A 23,194-nucleotide genomic window follows, 5' to 3' on the forward strand; every position below is an offset into this window, starting at 1 on the left:
TTTCCTTTTTCTCACTCTTTTTTTGGTCTAATCCTCCTCTCAATGTGACTGTCATATCTTTGATGCATTTTTTCTATAGCAGGGGATTCTTAAAAGCTTCTTTGTAAGTTGACTGTAACACTGTTACCTCAAGTGGAAACTTGACTTGGCAAATATTGGCTAGTCTCTAGTATTTAGAGGGTCTAAAGGGAAATCAATTCATTTTAATGGAATTGCAGCAATCAGTGGATTAGCTCGTGGGTAGTATGCATGAATCTTTCACTTCAGGTTCAACATTTGCAAACTTTGACACTAGAATTTGCATCAGCAACCAACAGAAACAGAAAGTCATATTGACAGTGGTAACCGAGAGCCAGAAGACCAAAAAGCTATTGTAACTTGTAGCTTTCTTGCAATATCCACTTTTCTTTAACCCTCTTGTGTTGTAGTGTTAACTGTTCCACAGAAGAGGCATGGTTATCGGACAGGAGTCAGTAGTACAAATAGAATGATTGAATCAGCACCGAGAACTGCAAACAAGATTGCTAACTGACGCTAGTTAATTGACACTTGGCTAGCATAGTGAACTTCTTTTTCCCTTTTCAATAAGACTTTATTGAATGAAATGTACATTTATGGACAATTATGGAACGGAATGCCAAGGGGAGTACATGGCACAGTAAAGAGAAAACACAAAGAAGTTTGGACAGCTAATGCGACAAGTGCTAGCATATTTCCAACTTGCTAACATATCAGTTGTTAGCTCTCCAACTACATTGGTTCACCAACTATCCTTGTCAGTAGTCCCTATGAAACCAAGCCTCTGCCTTCTTTGTGAGGATGTTTGGATGTAATTTGTTGTGCCACTTCCTGGCGTGACCTTTATGCTTGTAATAAAATTAGTACTTTGGTTAATTAATTTGCACTTTCAGGATATTGAGAAAACTGCCTGCTTGTTGCCCGAACACCTCTATTTAGTACAACCAAGCAGCTGCACTGGAGTAGTAGGGAAATTAGTGCCTTGCTTAAGGGCACCTTGGCAGTACTTGCTAAAGGAGTGGCAAGCCTAATATCCATCTGCTGTCGGTTTGGGAGAATATTTGAATATTTTGGTCCAAAATTGCTTGTCTAACCTCTACTGCAACCCAAATAGCTTTCCTCACTATCCCAGATGAGCACTCCTCATTGATTTATTTTTGAAGTGCTCTGTCTTCTCCCTAAATGGAAAATCATCAGCCAAGCACAATGATAATGCCCCCCCCCCTTCTCTTTTCCTCTTCTCACTGTCTTTCATCCACTCTTGCTATTACCCAACCACAATGATAATGCTCTGGAGGTGTGCATGTGTTCGCACAAAAGCTGACAATGAAGCAGATATGAACTCATATGATATTACGTCTCACTGATTCGTTATACTTTTTACCTGAGCCAACATGTGACACCGTGACAGAGGGCATTGGCTGAAACGCATTAGCTAAATAAAAGCTTCCTCCAGCTGGAAGCAACACAGACACGGTCACTGTATGTGAGGTGTGGTTGTGTTGTTTTGTGGTTTTCTCAGGCAGATGGAGGAGGGATCCAGGGCCAAACATCAGGGACTCTGGGAATCTGTGGAGGGGGGTGTGTGTGTGTGTTTGTGCATGCATGCGCCGTTCTTAATGCGGGATCATCACCCCGGAGTGAGCTTCGTGGAGAAGTAGAACCCTATTTTTGAGCTCCACACACACACACACACACACACACCCACACACACACACACATACACACACACACACACACACACACACACACACACACACACACACACACACACACAGTGGGTGCGCAGGGCAGTGATTGGGCCGCAGCTGCTTCTCAGCCAGTCCTACTGAGCAAAGGGAAGAGGGCAGGATTCATCAACACTCTTCTGTAACAAGCTCTGCATCTATCTGCTACCATCTACTGATGAGTCACCACAGGGAGGGAAGCAACACGGAGAAGGAAAGAAGGGAGCAGGAAGGGAGGAGGTAAAATTAGAGAAAACAGGGCTACATAGTGGCCTGTTTCAACATCTTGAAATAAATTAAGAAGGTAGGAAATAAAAAAAATACAGAAATATAGAAAAGAAGAGTGTATAGTAGGTTTTCGGATTTAATATGTTAGATTGGATTGGCCCTTTCAAACAGGTGGGTAACTGGTAATACTGAAAACTCATTAATTGGACAGAACTTTAGGTCCTGCCAAATCATAGAAGGTGGTTTCAAATAGATAAAAATGTTCCGTAGGAAAATTGTGACTGTCATTGTCAGCAGGCATCCAGCTCTGACAATTTAAGATCCAGGATCCAGATAGGACTTAAATCATACAAGGACCATCAGGTTCCTATAAATAGTGAGTCTTTGGGATCGTACTAAATACTGTGATAGCGGGTGAAAAAAATCAACCACATGTGTGCCCTAGACAGGATTAAAAATCACTGATGAGTCCATGGAATTTTAAAATCATCCACTGTCCCAAAGAGAAAAGCTACTGAGGTTGGCGATATGTTTTGCAGTACCAACCCAAGTCTCTGCCTTTCAGACTAATATGTGTGTGAGTTTGCCTTCCCCGCCAATAAATCTACTTTAATGCGAAACCGTTGCTTGTGTGTGTCCTCCCCAGTGATGTTGCTGTCATGCTCAATGCTGAGCAGTAGAGGGTCTTAATTTATTTAGCTGGGCATATATAGTGCAGTACTGCATGACACGCTATGGAAAGCTGAATATCAAACTGAGAGTTGCATTAGTTCAGGCAGAGAACTTTAGCCTTACATACCATCAGCTGATCAGTATTAACTGCCTCTTCACTCACCAATAATATTTAAACAATAAATGGGCTGTATAATCTGACAAGCTCATGCTCCCCATTTTCGGATCAACCAATCTGCTGCTGATGATTTCACATACTAAAAATGTTTTACTTGAGGCCTGATGAAAAATCTCCACGGGCACTTTTAATTTGCCTCGTTCCAAACCCGCTGTCAGAGCTTTCATCTACTGTAGTATTTAAGTCTGCTCGAACTGCTTCAAGAACGTTTCCTCGAATTTGTCCGGGTATTGCTGCTGCACCACAAGCAGTAGTGTAAAAGTCAAGGTCCAAACTCTAATTTCCTCAAGCTACAAACCTCACAGGATATCCACCCTGCACTCAGTCATGACTCCTATTAGACAAAATTCCAGTAGGAAACAACATTTTAGGTCTGGTGCATTTATTGAGCTCCCTGCAGGAACTCTTCAACCTTGATTCATTTTAGGAACAAAAGCCATTTGTTGCTGTAACGAATCAAATATCCTCTCTAAACCAAAATGTGTTAGTTGATGAGATTTCAAGTTGCCAAATGCCAAGCTTTTGAGCCAAGCCAGTTTGTCTAGAAGCCCTGGTTGGGCTAAAGTGGACATTGTGAACCTAAATGGACTAAATAGAAGAAATAAATAATTAGTCCAGCTCAGTAAAATGAGCTGGACTACTACACAACACAGTGGCTTACCTGGCAATGCTCCAGTCAGGTTCAATCCTCAGGACAGTGGGGTCTTCAGTGTAGTTAAACTTGACTTCAGGGTTTCTCAGCTCAGCATCATCGATGTCCACCAAGACTGATGAACTGCCTGGTGCCAATCCAGCTGGTGTGACACACACTATCTCATGGGCATTCCTCCTGGATAGAGCGAGGAATAGAAGGAAAAGTTGGAGGAGGGTGATCAACAAAAGTTTACAAATTTTAGAAGGTGGCCAAAATCACTGTCAAGTCAGCCAAGTGTTAAATTTCCACAAAGCTCTATAAATGTGACACAGTAAAACTAGAATCTTAACTTAAATGTCATAGGAAACGGCTTAAACTGAGATTTGAAATCTAGAAAGGTACTGCTTTCTCATGGGAATAAAGAGGAATCTAGGACACAGAAACATACAAGACTGTAAAGAGAAGAGAAGTGAATTGAAATTATTTTAGAGAAAGCAACATTTCACATACAAAGTGAACAGCAGAGGGGGCTCCAAACAATACCCAAGTAGGAGGTTGAGCCTGTTCACTCTAAAAAAAGATTTATAAAAATAGAGTCAATTATTACTTTCTTGTGAAAGGACATACCTTAAATACTGAGGTCCATGTAATTACCAGTGTCTAGCCTGAGAAGCCAATTAATCTCATTCTCTTAAAATCATATGCTGCTAAATTGATTTAATAGTTCCACTTGTGACCAGTCCATTTCAGCCCAAAAAGCCTGTCAAGTCCTGTAAGATGACCAGTCTCCTGGCCTGCAGGATCACAGGATCACAGTTGGTGAATCACAGTTGGAGATTTTGATTGCAGCATTGTAAGCCATTATCAACAATGTACTATATATTATATGTGCTTTGAACTGTCACACCTGGAATTAACATATGATCTGTGTCTGGAAACATAATCTGGATATTGATGTCCAATCCTTGGGCCTTTGCATTTTTGCACTTGGTATTAACTGTTGTGGAAATTGTCTGTAAACACCCTGAACACAATAACCACACAAAACACTGATAGGTTGAGGATTCAAATATATTGTATACAATAGGGCACAAATACCTTATGACAAGAAGTTAGATGGCAAAGTCTCAGAGTAGGAAAATGAAGTCTCACTTTTTATTATATTTTCAGGGACAAAAGACTAGAACATGATTGGCCATCTGCCCAAAAACAACCTGATATTAACCAATTGGCAAGAAGCCTCAAGATGTTCACGACCTCTCCACATGCTAATGTAAGCTGGATGACCGTGGACTTTCATGAAAAGAGGCTCTCCACATTCCTCAGATGCCAGAATCCCAACAGGCATATAGGCACAGAGTGATTAAAAGCACCTAGTAGTAAAAGAGTTAATGATAAACTAATGATTCATAATCATTTTACTTTTACATTAATAAGGGTTTATGTTGTCTTGTTGTGGCCTGAAAAGGGATCAGATCTCAATATGAAAATTAGTTAGGCGGGGCTGCAGAGTTTTCAGCAAATGAGGCCCATCACCAGGGCGACATTCATTTTAAGATCACTTTTTGGGAGACTTTTTTTCTTAAGAATGGTGTAACACAAAAAGATTGCACTTGATTGAGATCTGATCACAATATGACCCAGACCATTTCCAGATGTGGTCTGGCTGACCAGAGCACATTCCGATGACAATGCATTCTGTGTTCATTTACACTTTGTATTAACATGTTTTTACTTATCCAGATTGATTATCCAGATTCAGACTGCATCTGAATGCCAGCTGTAAATGGAATATGTATGTAAGGCAGCATTGTATGTAGAGTGTATGCAGTGACAAATCCTGTTTTTATTAAAATAAAAAAAATAAAAAAATTATACATCACTGAAAGTTAAAGAACTTCAATGAAGTGTAAAGTTGAAATTGTAAAGTGAAATATTTCACTTGTAGAGAGAAAACATTTTTGCAAAGATTGTGAAATAATACAATCTCTTTATATTGTGATTAATGTAACCCCTGATCCACAGCTTGTATTTCTTTTATATCAAAATAAATTAGATAGGTTTAGTGTAGGGAGGAAAAGAAAAATGTAGAAAGAGAAACAGGGAACTGAAGTCACGTTTGATGAAATGTATACCTGCGATGACTGGTGCTCTCAAAAGGATCAGGGCCACCAGTCACAAATACTGGGATGGAAAGAGTTTGTGTGTCTGCATATGTGTATACTACTATATATGTGTGTGACCATGCTCGCATGTCCCATAGGCAAAATAACATTTTCAATTGCAGTCTTATGTGCAGTCCCCAGTAGCTACATCATCTAATATGTATTTAGCACAGTTGAGTGGTGGCTGCTTTTCTGGGCCATGACTTCACAGGAGCAACACGTGTGTGTGGTGTGTGTGTGTGTGTGTGTGTGTGTGTGTGTGTGTGTGTGTGTGTGTGTGTGTGTGTGTGTGTGTGTGTATTCTTCAATGTAGTATTGCACATTCTATTGTGCCTCTATACACCATGGCAGCCACAGGGAGAGGGAGCGGGAGAGAGTGTGAGAGAGAGAAAAAGGGAGAGAGAATCCTCAATATCCTTCCTCCCAAGTCCCTTGACCTGTAACCATAGCAACCCCATTCACAAAGAACTCATGCCCGAGCAACCTTCCACAAGATGCCACAAACACGGTCACACAGAGTGTGACAGATGAAGACAGAGTTGAGGTGAGCGAACAGTTGTGGTGATGTTGGATCTGTCGCTTTACTGTGAGGAGGCCGTGGCACAGAAACGACTGCTGTGACATCAAAGCTAGCATACAGTAGCTTCAACAGAGATTAGCTGTGAGAGGCTAATCCATGCATTTGACATGCAGGCAACTGCGCTGATAGTTTGAATTTTTTCATGCACTAGATTTGGGAAAGCCGTTGTGAGTAAAGACAAGGAAATACTGTGTGTTTCTGAGCCACAAGCATGCACACACACTTAAACACAAACATTCACAATCACCCACACACACAAAAAGAACACTGTAACTTGACACACTGATTACATGCTTACATGTGCATGTAATATCTTTATGATGATGACATTTTTTGCACATAACCAAATCTTTAAACAGAGCCTGTTTATTTATCCACAGGTTCTTTATTGTTATTTATTCATCTCTTGCATTAGCTACAATACCCTCAGTCACAATTATGAACTTGTTTTACTATCTGAAGTATTTTTTATTTGTCTTATTCTTATCTAAATCATACGCTCTTCTGCGTCGATGTTCCCAATTCCCCACAGGGACGATTCAAATTTAATTTAGATTGAAGAAAAATTGCTCCTTACTTTTTGAAGTAGCAAGGCTGTGGTCCTATGCTGACGGACACATAGCTGCCTGCATTGAGGTTGCTTCCCTCAATGGTGACCCAGGTGCCGCCAGAAATGGGCCCCTGAGATGGCTGGATACGGGTGAAATACGGAGTCTGGACAAGAGAGGAAATAAACACAAGTTTGTCTTAATAGTAGTAGAAGTAGATGAAAAACTACATGAATTTGCTTTCTATGCAAATATGTATTAGCCTTAAGTATTACAGAAGTATCATTCTCAAAAAACTGAATAGGTTGAATTAACAACACATTAAGGATACATCATGAAAACAGTCAAAGGATAAATGAGATGACATAGGAACGGGTCTATAATAAATATAATAAGATATTTTCATAGGTGATATTGACTGTCATTAAGACAAAACAAATAGTATTTAAAAAGCTTAAAAACAAAGTAATGACCATGCCCAAAGACTTGCTAATTTAGCTTTTTGTACCCATAATATTTAAAATTTAATGACACAATGATTCTCCTTAAAAATGATGACAGTGAAATGACAAACAACATTAAATATGTCACTTTAAAATGAAACGGTTTCTACCTAATTCTTGAAATGAGCTTGAGAGATTTCTATCATATGACATGGAGATTTTTCAACAAAGCAGTGTCTTTTTAGAGTCACCATGGCAGTTATAGAACAACTAATCTAACACAAGACCCCGCGAAGAACCTTGTTGTATGGTCCTTACCACGAAGGTGAATGGCCTTGGCGACAGGGCTCTATAGTCATTGACGCAGTCTCTCACACACACCTCCACCTGAGCTTCTTGGACCCTGTAGCCCGTAGCATCATTCAGCAGACACACTATTCTGTAGATGGAAAGTAGGAGGGATTGATGGTAAAAAGAAGTGTGTAAGAGGTCAGGGTTGGGGTATTGTCATTGTTTTTGTTGTTGTCAATCAATTTTTTAATTTAAATTTTTTTTTTGTTATTCCTTAGTAACATCGACCTTATAATTCACCAGTTTGGAAAATTACACAACTGTGCCAACAAGATAACAAAAGCAAGGACATACATTAAACACAAACAAAGGACTATCACATCCACATGCAACCATGTGTGTTCCTGATGAAGTACATTTTAGGGTAATTTTACCAACACTGCTTTAGACAAAGCAGGACCGAACGAATGCTCAGTCACATGACCACAGTAGGCTTAGTATGCATAGTACGTTGCACCAAAATACCTGACACAATTGATTTGAATCCTGGTCTCAGGAGAGGTGAAAGAAAGTAAAAAGAAAAGAGATGGAACCTGACTAGGAAACGGGGAAAATATAAAAAATATGACATGTCTGAAATGGTGCGGGGATGTCAGGAAAATGTGTAGAATAACTGATGTGTATGTAATATTTGAATAGAGATGCCTTTTGTCTCAACATGCATCATTTCCCTACTAACAGCACTACAGAGAGATTGTTTGATCTGCATGAACTCAATTTCTCAGCCGTGTAGGACCCTGCAGAGGAGTAAATGTCAGGACGGAGGGATGAGAAAAATAAAGGATAGAGCATATGTAGGGAGTAAAGGAGGGGAACGACAGATGGAATTTACAGACACAAAAAAAAACCATGATGTCACTATGTTTTCAGCTGTTAAATGAGGTTGCACCTACACAGAAATGTGTGCTGGCTGACTTTTTTCTGTTGTTTGATTGGTCAGGATGAGAGAGATACGGGATTCTGCTGCCTTTGGTGTGTGTGTCCTCAGATCTATGAATGTGTGCTTCGGTGAGAGACAATTCCTGTCTGTCTGTGCCTGCAAATGCATTCATCTGCGTTTCTGCACTTTGTGATCATACATGCCTCTGTGCCATTTTCAGTTCGTGCATGCTTTTATTGCATGTGTGTGCTTGACTGTGTGCGTGCCTGTGCGCATACCTGAATGTATATCTTCTGTTGCTTAACTTACCTCTCTGCACTCACGTACTCCTCCTCGATAGGCACACACGGCACCTTGTCCAACCAGACGCCCATCTGGATGTCTCTGAACTGCAGACCTAGGTTCTCCCCAAGGATGGTCACCCTGGTTCCCCCTTGGCGAGGACCCGTCTCAGGGAACAACTGGACCAACAAGAGGACAGAGGACCGAGAGTAATGCACAAAAAAGAGACAAAATGAAGGGAAAGGAGACAAAAGAATCAATATTTTTTTACCACTTTGACCAGTGCATTCCAACATATATTCAAATTAGCATAAGTAAACACACACACACACACACACACACACACACACACACACACACACTTAAATTAAGGGCACAAATTGAATACAGTTTCATATTCTGTCCCCATTCAACCAGTCTGAAAATAGTCCCAAAACATTGCAATGCTTGAACACCCTAAAACAAACATACAACCAGGCATAACACACATAAAAATACACACACAAACAAACCATACAGAGCTGCCCATATCAGGTGATCCTAGTTTTAATGAAGAAAAATCACCTCCTTGGCTTTGACAAAACACTGAAAACGAGATAAAGAGAGGGCGGAAAAAAAAGTTATGCTGACACACAACCAAACCGGCATGATCTCGGGGGTTTAATTGAAACTTATTACGCAGGCTTGGCTTTGTCGCCGGGGCTATGGCGGTGTAACGCACAGTCACGCTGCTGACCCATAATGTGATTTATCTAGCCAGATTATGCCGCATAACGGGGACAGGTGTGGTGTGACAAAACAAATATGGTGACTGATGGACGGTGGCTGTCACAAACACGCACACACGCTACAGCATGGGCATGCAGGCACAAATCTAATCCCTAACAAGCATCACAAGGTAATTATGTCCATTGCCCTGTTCATCTGCAGTGCTTGGCTGAGCAGACAGCGCAGTGTGGAAATGCAAACTCAGGTGCTGACAGTATGGAGGCATACTGCTATTATTATAGAGCACAGCAACAGCAACAAAAATCTGACCTTGACAAATGGTGATTTCAACAGTTTGGACTAGGGGGATGAACAATTGTTTATATATATATAAACAATTAAAAGCTTTACCTAAAAGTTAGTAGTCAGAAGTATAAAGAGAGAATTTCACCACGATCATCTCATATTTCCACAAACAAAAACTTATGCCATCAGAATAATTTAAAAGATGTTATAATACTATAAAAAATACACATATGGAAACTTAATCTTTTCAAATTCAGTGTAAGTACCTAATGTTTCTTTTAAATGAACTTAATCTTTATCTTGCCAGGAAGCTACTAAATATTAGTGCGACAGATTGCCAGACAAACCACATCTTGGACGCTCTTGCATGTTAGGAGAAAAAAACACAATAGATTTGGCAGCATCACGCTAGTAAAGACATTACTATGCATACACATAGACAAAACTTCACTAACAGCCATACAGCTCTAGGCAGACAATATCTGTTTAGTGTTTAAGAGAATGACTTTGAACTGTAATAATCATAGCAATATTTGAATGTATGAAGTGATGGAGTTGGAAAACTCCATCCTTGCATGCAACTATAGAAAAAGTATAGTAGCATAGTAACTGGAGTGAACTGAATGAAGAGAGCAAAAGGGAGAGAAAGAGCTAGCAGTCTAGCTGGAGATAATGCTGCCTAATATTTGGAAGCTGGCTTACATTGGAACCTCAGGCGCCAGTGGAGCCTCAGCACTTTGGTTCCACAAACACAATAGCTGGTAAACACTGACCACAGTGAGTAGCCATCAAGCTCTAGGGTCTGATATGAACAACAGATGTCAGGGTGTGGAAAAGGAGCTTCAGATGGTTTTGGAAGAATGAAACTATGATACCACAAAACACAATATCAGCCAGCCACCAAGGCCTAGGATATAAACACTGGCAAAGCCACAGATAGACAGGCAACAGAGAAAAAGAAAGAGACAGAAGACTGCTGTTAAAAGGGATTACTAACATCATCTCAGGGGGGCTTTCAGAAAGGGACCCGTGAAGACTATGGAAAGACATACTGTCACACCAACACACAACAATAGTCAGCTGGGTGTGGAAAAATGCTTTATTATTTATTATGTGGATATTATACGTGTGTAACATTAGAACAGAACTTTTTTGGGGCTAAATTATTCTTACTTCTAATGTGCAGTTCTACCCACAATGTGTGAAGCAAGCATTGAAGACCAGCATACATAATTTTATGAAACTTTACTTTTAACTGATGCTATTCTAGATAGTGGCATTTTCTCTGATTTTTCTGGGGTCTGTTGCAATCCCTACAAAGCCTATACAAGTAACTGGTTAAGGGTACTGTTAACATGAACCTACAGCCAGTTGGGGCTAGAGATAAAGTCAGTCACAGCAGTGGCCCATTTAGCTTGTACACCAATTCTAAACAAGTTGTACTGAAAACAGTACAGCTATTACTGTAGTTCTGTACTTCCACATGTAGTTCTGTAGCATCAATTACATGGTATTGACACTAACAGGGTTTCCAATGCAGAAAATAGGGGTTTGTGGTCCTTTATGATATTTTAGATGAAGGGCAGACAAACTTTAAGCTGTATCTAACATTAAATGCCTAGAATTCTGATGCCACTTTCACTGAAAATGTTACTCAACTAAACTAGCTGGGACATATTTTGTGAAAGCTACCAATTCATGTGCTCAGCATGATGGGCCCCAAACAAGAACTGCAAATTTCAACATCCCTCAAAACCTCTGAGGGGGGAGCCCTGAGAAGAGGATTAAAGTATTGGACGCAACATGTCTAACCAACAGTAAGTAGGGCTGCAGACCAAACACAGATGCCTTTCATACTGCATGGAACAAGGAGACTTAAGTAAGCAATAACATCGTCTCTAATCAACCACATTATGGTCTCTAGCTGTTTATCTGAAACATGATCGCTGTGGTATAGAAGATGGAGCAATATCCTTATAGCTACTAGCGACTAAGAATGAAAGAAAGTAAGTAATGATTGTGTACCATAATAATATTCCTCTGACATCTGAGAGTAGATTTCCATTGGAACCTTGAAAACTCGTGGAAGTATAACAGTATGGCACCACATAACAAGATAACTAGCGCTCACTGAGCCTGTGGGCATGCAGGCAGAAGCCACAGTGTGGAAATGGGACCTCAAGCAGCTTTGGACTCATGTTACAGTGATTTGACACAACACTAATACATCCAGGCACATAACCACCACTCGCTGGAGAATGTAAAGTAAAAAAGCCCTGAATTAAAAGTAAGCAAAGTAAGTAACATGTTATTTATATAGCATCTTCCAAAACCTAGGTTACAAAGTTCTTTACAAAAGAACAAAAGACTAAAGAACAAAAGATTAAGAAAAAGAACACACCAACACAAGACATAGCAAAAACAAAAAACCAGAGAGACATTTCTAATCAAAATAGTGTACATAATAACTCAAAAAACCTAAAAAAGACAGGTCTTCATCTGGGACTTAAAACACCCAAGAGAGTTTGTTGACCTGACTCCCCGGGAGAGACAATTCCACAGCCTAGGACCCAGGACAGGAAACGCACAGTCCCTGTTTTCCCCTGTTTTCAGTCTTAAGTAAGGTATAAGGCATTAGTAGTTCAATAATATACTCTGGACAAAGAATATTCAAGGCCTTATGGATAAGGAAGAAGATCTTGAATTGAAAGCAAAATTGAATCAGAAGCCCCGGGTTATATGGGGCGATACGAGGTTTTAGTGAATAATCTTGCTGCAGAGTTTCGGACTAACTGTAACTGGGTAACAGTGTCTTGGCTTAGGTAGGAATTAAAAGTATTGCAGTAGTCTAAGCAGGAAGAAACAAAGGCATGGATCATTTCCAGCTGCTGAAAGCATAACAGGGCATATTTCTGCAAACTCCTCAGGTGAAAGTAGCAGGACTGAATGATGGTCTTGATGTGTTTATCAAATTTCAGCTGGTAGTCAAAAATTATGCTGAAGTTTTTCCAGTAGTAGCTAATGAGACAAGGTGTGGGAGGATGTTAGTAGAGACCTGATCTGGGGCGACCACCATAACTTCAGTTTTACTGTGATTTCACTGAAGAAAATTTTGAGATATCCACTTACTAATCTCGGCCAGAGACTTGTGAAGAGTAATTCAATTTGAGGGGTTAACAGGCTTAATGGATGAGTAGAATTGTGTATCATCACTGTAACAATGATAAAACACAACCAAAATGTCAAATCAAGAGCCCTCAGGGGCGCAAATATAATTCAAATAAAATGGGTCCAAGAATTGACCCCTGATGCAACCAATAAATCAAAGGAGCACAGGTGGATGCCTTGTCATCAACTGAAACAATAAACCTCTGGTTGGATAAGAGGAAAACCAGTTTAGTGCTCCACCAGATATCCAAAACCATTTTTCTAGGCGATCAATTAGACAGGCATGATCAATAAAGTCAAAGGCCGCAGACAAATCTAAAGGAACCAAAATGGCAATTTCACCGTGGTCTAACTGCGTTAGAATGTCGCTTGTGACCCTAAGGAGAGCTGTCTCACTGCAGGCTTTCTGCCGAAAGCCTGATTGGTATTTATCAAATCATTTCCTTCATCAGTTCCAGAAGTTGCTTGCAGACTATTTTTTTCGAAAAATCTTAGATGTAAAAGGATTTATAGATAGTAGTTCATTGGCAAGCTTGGATCTACGTGCAGTTTCTTTAGAGGGGCTTGAACTGAGGCCACTTTAAATGATTCAAGAACATAGCCTGACAAGAAGGACTGGTTCATAAAAGCAAGCATAAATGGTTCAATAATGCTAATAGCTTCTTTATGTAATTTGGGAGGCACAGTGTCAAGGGGACACACGGATGAACAAGTGTGGGAAACCGCATCAATCATATCATGAAGCTGAAAATGGATTTGGAAAGAAAGTGATTTGCACAGAACCACGTTCAAGCACTAACTAACAAGCCTTAGGATAAAACTGCAAAAGGATAACAGACATAATTGTTCTAAATGAGCAACCAGGCTGATTTAAGAATTGCCTGACACAAGGACCACAAATGCTTGTGGATGCATACTAGTAAAACACAGTGCCTGCCAGCTATGAGCCACTAACCACCGAACCCAGGAGATAATAGCCGGATACTCAGACCGAATGGAAATTTTGTTACTACGCCATCATTCAGTGTGACAATGCATGCCTTGTTAGCTTTGTTTGGGGGGAGCATTTTATCTTTGCCCTAAGCAGTCACTAATGACTCACTTGTACGTACTGTATTTGGCTGTTCTATTGCCATTATCAACATTGTCTACATAAATAGCCATTGTCAACACTGAGGCTACATTAGCCTGTACAGTTAGTAGAAGTTAAGCAATTTTGCAGAGAACAGCAGTCAAAAATTTGAATGGATGCTGTGTATCCAAAGGTGAATGATGAAAAAAGGAGGTCCCTCCACCATGTCCACTGTTTTCCAATTTTAAGACACCTCAGAGCTAAAGAAGAACTTTGGATTTATATTAATCAAGAGGGACCCACAGTTTTAGAATAAGCAATAAATCCAATAAATCTTTTTTATCTCTGACATTATTTTTCTTCCTATGTTTGGTCACTTCTTTTGAATACCACCGACCAGGATCCAGTAGAAGTAAAGTACTGTTGTGTCATTTTGTGGCCGTGCAACTTTTATATTGCAGTCCCAACCACACAGTAGCCACATCAAATCATCAATATTATAGCGGTGGTTTTCTAGTAGTTGTACACACATTTTGTATGTGTGTGTGTGTATGTTCTGTCACATGGTAATCTTGCTGTGGTCTCAGTGGTAACCAGCACATGAGCCATGGAAGCAGCAGCCAGCAGCTGTTAAAAACTGGTATTGTTTATGTGGTCAGAAAATAGGTTGAGAATACTGTCAAGGCATTCCAAACAAAGGGGGAGTAGCGGAAATTCAATTTGCAATGGGTCTTTTTTTCTTTCTTGGGAATATTGCTTCAAACAAATAATCTATATGCGTACTTATGTTCAAATATTTGAAAAACCTGTGAATACTGAATTGGGACTGTCATTGTCACAAAACTGGATTTTAGGTGTTTGGAGACTATAATGTTATTAAAGGATTCTTTTTTTCAATAGGATCAACTCAGGCTATTTTAATGTGTTGAGACACTTGGCTGATGGTATGCCCTAGTTTTCTCTTTGTGGTTACAGCCAACAATACTTACTGTATGTGATTAACCAGAACACCTACTGCATACAAGGCAGTCAGTTTGTATCAGGACAGTGTGAAGTAAAATGTCATAGTCATTGTTAGCTCAGAGATTAATAAACGGGTTTATCTTAAAATAATTGTGTCCAAAATCTGACCGTAACCCTCTACTTAATGAAGTAGCTTAACCTTTGGAGCTCTAAAATGCAGTTAGTGCTTGTATGTCCAATTTATGGGCTATTAACATAATCATCTCTGATCGAGAAATGTAATTATCTCATTATTAAATGACCAGCATTTAATTTTTATACCCACTGAAAAATGTACTTCTTCCTGCAATAATCTAAATTAGCCTTTACAATGCTGAATGACTGTTAAGCGAATATTAAAAGTATTGATACTCATGGTAGCTGATGTACTTGATAAATAAAAGTCTTAAAATGATTGCACTACTTCTACTGGAAGGGAAATTTAAACTAAATAAGGCAAAATGAGTCCATGAATCAAGAGAATAGAGACAACTGCTACTGCCCCCATATCAAGATGTCTTTTACTTTCTCATAACTCTTTATACATTTATTACTCCCAGTCTCACTCCATTTGCACTATTATCATAATATAAAAACACATCGCTCTTACTCTCCTTTCTCCTTCTCATGCCCTTGTGTACGCAAACACACACAAATACAGATGCATGGATACAAAGATAAACAAGTATACACTCCTTTGTTCATGAATATAGGTACTTTTTTTTTCTTTTTGCAAATGCGTGTTTAATGCATGCTTTTCTTACAACATACAACAAACATGCTGTAAGCATCCACATTCAAACTCACTTTATCACGCATACAAGCACATACTGTATATACACATGGATGGTCAGTTTGTGTCTGTACACAATCACTATCCATTACACACCGCATACATAAGCACAGCAAGTAGCAGCAGCAGGGTGAATCAACAGACGTATATGTCAGACTAAATCAGAAATGCTTACTAGCAAGAACAGGACAAGTTGTGGAGGAACAACCGGTGGAGCTGCACAAAAAACCTCCATCTTTCTGTCTGTCCTCTGCTCCGTCACACTGTTAATGACTTCATTTCGTCATCCTCTCACACATTAGACATTTAGCTAACTCTTTTATCCAGACCAACTTATAGTGGTAAAGGTTATAGCATTACATTATGTCAGTTGTATTACCAGTTCTGTTAGGTCAAGAGACAGAAACTGAAAATCACACTACCTTGGTCTAACAGTATGGTCTGGGCATATTGCGTGACCCTAAAATGATAATTTGTCTTTTATCAAGAGATAAAATCTCCATAGAATGAGATATAGTCCAAAGAGTTACATAAAAGGTCTTGTTTTTCATGATATTTAGACGATACGTGTGAAAAAGACTTTCAAAAGAAAAAAATTTAAATGTCTTAAGTCATTTCGATCAAGAACTGAGGCTTAAGTGAGACTTATTTCTCTTAAAACAAATGAGGATAGATAATACCAAGTGGGAACATTGTCAGATTTTGTACCTGCTCTAAAAGAAGTATGACCTTATTTGGTAATCATATGAAAGCTGAGGACTGTTTTCCTTTCTTCATTAGACTAATAGTCAATGAGGTTGCGATAGAAAAGAAAGGTAGGTAGAAATTAAAAAATCCACAATCAAAAATAAATCAAACATTTAAAGAAAATCAACATGAATGAACCTAAAACCTATAACAGGGCAGTGCTCCACTTTGACAGTCTTTCAAAGAAATCAATACACAGAGACATACAAAAATGAACATAGCTAAAAGAAAAAAAAAATCAAAACCAAACAAACCTTTACATGCCTCTGTCTCTAGAGTACCAGTTTGATGTAACAGTGAGTAATAATACCATTTCTGTGCCAAGGGCAGGCACAAGGTCCCAACATGTGTGTGTTTTAATACCAACACATTAAAATAGAGCAGCTTTCATTCTAAGTTCAGGACACGTAGGGCTTTCTCGACCACAGGGGTATCAACAAAGAGAGCTGACGCAAAGGCCTATCAAGGTTTACAAGCCTTGGATCTCCACAGGTGACTTCATACCTATCACAAGTTGACGAGATTATAATGTGGAAAAAGAAGCCGCAAGGCTTTTCTTTGCGGGCGATTTCAGAACAGTAACACTTGAGGGAGTTTGATTAGAAGAGTTTCTTTTGGGTGTTGCTGCCTGTGAATTTTTTTCTTTCCTACCAATTGTGATTCCACTCTCTCAACTCATGCTGTCTTCACTTTGCACTTAAAAATATGTACACTAGCGAGATGGAATAGTGACTTCATTTTCTTTTCATTTGAAAACCTCTCATAGTTGAAATTTTGCTAGAGTAATTCAAATTAAATAGCAAGCCAATGCGAAGAATTTTAAGTAGTTTAACAGAGTGGTACGTGTTCTTCTTGACTGCAAAATGAACAATGAGAAAAATACAGTTGCTCCTGCTTTTTCACAAATTTTGATCTTGATTTAAAAGAGACAAGAAGAAATTGACAATCAGTGATATTTTTGATTATATTTGACATCATCTGTTTTGTTTTCAACATCATAAAAAAGTCAAAATTCGTGAAAATTCTCTTCTGTTGCCAAGTATCATCTATAGCCAAAGTGTCTGTCATGGCAGCCAGTTTTAGAAGAGTGGGTGCAGCACTGAAGTATTTGTTGTAAATTAAAAATATTGGAGCCGTTTTCAGCATGTTCTTTACAGTAGCCTGAAATATTGGACATTCTTCCTGGAGTAGCTTTTGATATAATATATAATGGTTTGTGGTATTGTATTTCTAAAATCCTATACAGAGCATCTTGTTTATTGCTTTTTTTTAATACAGTACTAAAAAAGTAAACTATGTCCTTTTATCTTCCATAATTAATAATTTGACGTAAAACCAATAAATGATTTCATAGTAATCCAAACATAGCAAAGAAAACAGGGCACTATTTAAAGGCAGAATCTGTGATTGAAATATTAACCAAAGGACAGCCCACCAAAAAATTTCAAAACACAGGCTTAGAACCTGTTATTACTCCCAAACTGATAGACAGATCATTTCATAGATTGACTACCACTTGACAACAACTAAAGCAATTTCAAGACATGATTATTTACTGAGGGTGTTGTTTAGTAATATCAAACCAGGCCTCAATTCAATTATATATATATTATACTTTTAGTTTAACATGGTAAAAAACTACTGATTGGGCCTTTAATCTTTCAGTTGGGACCACACTCACTTCAGGTTTTGAACTCCAAATGCGTTAGCACAGGCAATGATGAATGTGCTGCATGGCTGGGCTTTGGCTTGCTGTATTTTCTTTAAACATAGCAAAGAGGTCAGGGGTCATGCTGGTTTCCATCAGCTACCAATGGTGCATCAAACTCCATGTTTTTGTGCACTGGTTCATGAAAAACGCTTTCTTTATCATGTCATCTGATCTACGAAGTTTAACTTTTCTGTGATTTGGAACACGCTTGGTTGTGTTTTAGAGAGGGCCAGGCTCAGCACTCTCTGTATACCTGGCAACCGTTCCCATTAGCACAATATCAGATTAATGGCTAGCATTCATACTCTCTCACATGCACATACAACACTAAATCTGTATGACCTCATAAACATAGAAATGAAAACTTTTCACACTGAGCCATAAATGACAAGCCTGACACAGAAGAAACACAGTGATGTCTGAAAGTACATTTGCATCTTCTCAAATACACACATTATCAGTAAATCTTGGAGTCTGGTCAATATGTGGTGAGTGGTGGTTTCTCCCCCATATGAAGCCATAAACAAACACACACACACACACACTTACCTTAGTGATCTTCGGATGGGTGCAGCGACTGTTTCCAGAGGTGGCATGCATCCAACCTCCACCTTCAGGCAGCTGCAGCGGGAGTTGGGAATTCCCTCCACCGGTACACTCCTGCCTGAGGGAGCACTTCTTGTCCTGGATGCACCAACCACATTCAAACCTGGGGTCAGCCTTCAGGCACATACCACAGCTGTCCCGCAGCGCTCTGCACTTGTACAGGTGGGCTGGTTGAGAGACAGAAAGAGAGACAGGTTTAAAAGGCTTTGGAGAATGAAATTGTCTCACTGGTTGAGGGGGTGAACATAGTGCACATTATTTAACTTGCAAACTTAACTGTTAAGTGTTAATGTTCACTATGGTCAATACATAAACAAACACAAATGGCAGTGACATTAGAATGCTAGCTATCCAGCTTAAAGAGTAACTTCACCCACAGCTCTGAGGCTAACTCCAACCACTGCATCTATCTATATCTATATCTATATCTCTATATATATTAGTCCCTTACGGTTGACTCTGTGTCTGCATTGGCCTTGCAAGTTTCAGTATGATTTAAAACAGTAAATATGTGATGTGTTTCATCACAGTACAGTCATATCATTTAGTTTACAGGTCAAAAACCATGTTAAGTGTGCAGTACTTCTTTAAAAGTGTGTGAAATAATCTGATAATCTCTAAATCGAATGTATTGGGATTGTAACTATTGTCTCTTACCTTGCACTTTTTTCTTACCAACCTTCATGCTATTGCTCCACAGTTGGAGGTTTAAAAAAAACGTAAAACTTTAGAGGTTTTGGTAGGTGGATTTTCTTTCTTTTTCTTTCTGCCAGGCTAGTTTTTTGTCCCTGTTTCCAGAATTGATGCTAAGCTAAGATATCCGGCTGCTGGCTAGCTTCATATTTAGCCTACAGACATGACATAGATATCCTAATTTAACTCTAAGGAAGAAAACATATAAGCATACTTCCCAAAGTGTCAAATAATTGCTTTAAATTTTACTTTTAAGTACATATTTATTCATCTTATTGCTCAAAAAAACTGTATCATGTCTTAACTTTTGAGGAAAACTGGTTTTTCATTAATTTTGTATTGTTGGCTAAACTACATGTTCATATTGCAATTAACTTGGTAAAGCCTGATTCAAATGCATGATCTATAGCAGCTTTAGTTTGGAAAATTTACCATTTGTCTTCTACTTTGGAATTCTTCCTTTTTGAGGAGTACTTTAAGTTGTTAATGTGGGGGGAAAAAAGCAATGGGTGTAAAGAAAAAAAGTCATAAAAAGTAATCAGACGTTTATGTTTATTTGAGCATGAGAAATAGCAGAAGACCAGCATAAACAAATTTTAATCACCCACATAACACCTAAGACCTTCAGTAGGTGATTATGACCAGTCTGAGGCTGTGACAATGAGAGAAGAACTGTTTCCATAGATAAATGGAGAAAAAAATATTAAAAACATGAACAAGCGACCTAGAGGGATATTACAGAAATTAATTCAACAGGTAATGTCTCCTTACGCCAACAGGGAATTGATAATTTGTTGTGTATAAAACCATTCCCTCAACTCTGCAGAGTGGAAAAAGTCATTAAAAGTAAAAAAAAAAAAAATCATAAATAAATAAATAGATAAATAAATAATTAAAACCTCAAACACCTGAGAAGATAGAGGAGAGGTAGATGAAAGAAAACAGGGTAGAGGGGGAGGATGAATTTTGGCTGCGCTTGTTAACAAAACAGCAACAAGAATTGTTATGAATTTAAAGATGAGGAGGCCCCGCGAGGCTGAGAGAATCAGAGGAAACAGACAGAGCCAGAAAGAGTGAGAGAGGTTGAGAGAAAATGAGAGAAAGATGAACAGGGACCTTAAACAACAAAGAATCCGAAAAACAAATAGAAGAGAAGAAGTCACAAGCAAACAAGACAGCAAAATATACTGGTAAATGGATAAGTTCTTTTGATTTTCGTTTTGTTGCCATTTGTCATCTGTTAATCTCTGTCATAATTATCACAGTTGATACTCTATTGCCAAAACCTGCAGGCAGGTTTGTGTGCCGTCACACCACTTAAACAGATTTGAAATGAACTAAAGTGGAAAAACAGAGGGGGGGGGGGGCAACAGAGCATGCAAGAATCTCCTCCCTCCACCTCCTCCTCGGCAGACATACGGCAGCCGGACTTCAAAGCGAGCTTCTTTTGGATCCATCTGCCCGCCTCAGCCCTTCGCTGGCCCTAATCTGATTAGCCACGGCTCAGCTTAAAAGTAGCGCGACGCTAATTAATCTGAACCAAATGAATGATTTAATTAACATTAACATCTCCACTTTACACCGGGGCAAAACCGGGTCAGTGGCGAGCAGCTCTGCCTCAGACGGATAATACGGCTCCAATTCAGAAAGAAAAAGACAGGGACAGGGCGGGGAGGGATTAATAGAGGATGGAGAGAAAATAGGAGGAGAAAAGGAGGAGAAGGTCTTTATGAGATTTGCATGAGTGAGGACAGTTTTATAATGTTTTTAAGGAGTTTTAGACCTTCAACACTAAGCACTGCACTGACCTCATATAATCATAATGGCTATTCTGTGAGGCTTCAGAACAAACTAACCATAACATATATATTGGGGAGTGAAAGGGCTGTTGATTCATACAAATTACTCATCCATAACTTAGTCAGCTGTTTCAGAAGTCTTTTTTTGACTTCTTTTGAGGAACACTCCATTGGGATGCTGCCTGCATAAATTCCTTGCCACCTAGGAAGTCAAGTAGCAAGTACTGCTTACTCATAGTCATAACAACAGGAACATACTTGTCAAATTCACACACACTGCCTCTAAGATCATTGGATTTCACACTCTAAAACTCTCAGAGCTCAACACCATCCTGTCAAATGCAAAGCTCTCACTGTGGCACAAACCCCTGGGGCCCGTTACAAGCGCCATCTGGATAACTTTGCTTTATAAAACCTCATATTGAAAAGATGGATGTCAAAGGCCCTGTGATGAGTTTTATTCAAAGTCATCCAGATAACTCCAGATAATCTGTAAAAAAAAAAAAAAAAAAAAAGTAGACTCGCTTCTTAGTACGCAAAAGTGCCCCAAAATTCCTCACAGCCCACTGTTTCAACTCACCAGTGAACTGTTTATTTTCAAAATATCAGCAGTGAGCTGTGAGGAAATCTGGGGATTTGGAGGTACTATTGGGCGCTACAACAAAAGCCGGGATTGTGTTTTTAAACAGTATAAGGTTTATTCTCTCTGCTGTTTTTAAGTCCCATTTCCTGTCTTAATATGTTTACTTTAAACTAGATATTGTGAAATGTCAGATACCAACAAGTTAAGTTTGTAGGAGTCATATATTACTTGATTTACATTTATGCTAAATGACTGTACATTTTATCTGTTTGTTATTATGAGAGACAGCAAAGGTTAAGCTGAAAATGTATTTTAAAGCATTATCTAGATAATCGTAACAGGACATTATCTCTACCCTGATTGCTGGCTGATCCATAACCAATAATCTGTCATGTTTACGAAAAAATTCAATCTTGTCTGGGGTCAGTCATTACTTCACTTTGACCCTGAGAAATACGAAAATCTGGCTGGAACATTTAGCAATGGAAATGAAATGTTATGCAAGTTCTTTGTCACATAAAACATGATAATCCTTAAAGAAGGTAGTGGGGCAAGATCACACCTGCAATTTGGTTCACATGGTCCTGACCAAAGAAAAACTAAAACTAAGGGGGGTATTCCCTAACCATGTCACAAACAACGCCCTGTGATGCCTAGCTGTGCCTAAGTAGCAAACTTGCTCACAGTGACAATGCTAACATGCTGATGTCTAGCAGGTATGATGTTTACCATCTTCATCATCTTTGTTAAGCGTGTTAGCATGCTTACATTAGAAAGAAACACGAAGTACAACTGAGCCTGATGGTAATGCAGGTATATTTTCACAAACCAAAGTAATGGGCAAATTAAAAATTTGCTAAATGCTAAATGAAACGTTAGAGAAACCTCAAAGTCAATAAGATTAATTATCTTGGGAACATGAATATCTGTGTAGACATATATGGCAATCCATCCGATATTTGGTGAGATATTTTATTCTGGACCAAAGTGGTCAGCCAACCAACCGACAATGCCTTCCACAGAGCCACACCGCTAGTAAGACTAAGAATTACACATTGTTGCCTTTTAGGTGATGCAAGTTCTGTGTTCTCAGGAATGGCAATGGTTTGAATGGCATCTTTGATGCTTCTGTAAGCGAACCAAACCAAATAGGCAAATATACTGAACCATTAAGTAATTACCCTCATTTTACCAATAATAGTGAATAGTACAAACCTAACAGTATTATGTAACAACTTAATATGATGAAACACTATATCTAAATGTTTGTGGCTAAAATGTTCCATTCAACACACAAATG

The 23,194-nt window shown here is 39.0% G+C and overlaps 1 protein-coding gene across 5 annotated transcripts in view; it reads right to left on the bottom strand.

Annotated features, from left to right (window-relative positions):
* The window catches only part of LOC120804386 (plexin-A1-like), a 302,292-nt gene that overhangs the window by 53,299 nt on the left and 225,799 nt on the right, over nucleotides 1-23,194 (bottom strand). For all 5 annotated transcript variants that reach the window (XR_005709443.1, XM_040153824.1, XM_040153823.1 and 2 more), the window contains exons 13-17: nucleotides 18,763-18,986; nucleotides 8,734-8,885; nucleotides 7,512-7,632; nucleotides 6,780-6,916; nucleotides 3,485-3,652 (exon numbers count right to left, since the gene is read on the bottom strand). Coding sequence is in view for 4 of the 5 variants with exons in the window: in XM_040153824.1 (XP_040009758.1) it covers nucleotides 3,485-3,652; nucleotides 6,780-6,916; nucleotides 7,512-7,632; nucleotides 8,734-8,885; nucleotides 18,763-18,986 (802 nt within the window). In the remaining variant the exon portion in view is untranslated. The remainder of the gene's footprint in view (nucleotides 1-3,484; nucleotides 3,653-6,779; nucleotides 6,917-7,511; nucleotides 7,633-8,733; nucleotides 8,886-18,762; nucleotides 18,987-23,194) is intronic.

This window comes from Xiphias gladius, chromosome 18, assembly GCF_016859285.1.
Source record: "Xiphias gladius isolate SHS-SW01 ecotype Sanya breed wild chromosome 18, ASM1685928v1, whole genome shotgun sequence".
Taxonomy (NCBI): domain Eukaryota; kingdom Metazoa; phylum Chordata; class Actinopteri; order Istiophoriformes; family Xiphiidae; genus Xiphias; species Xiphias gladius.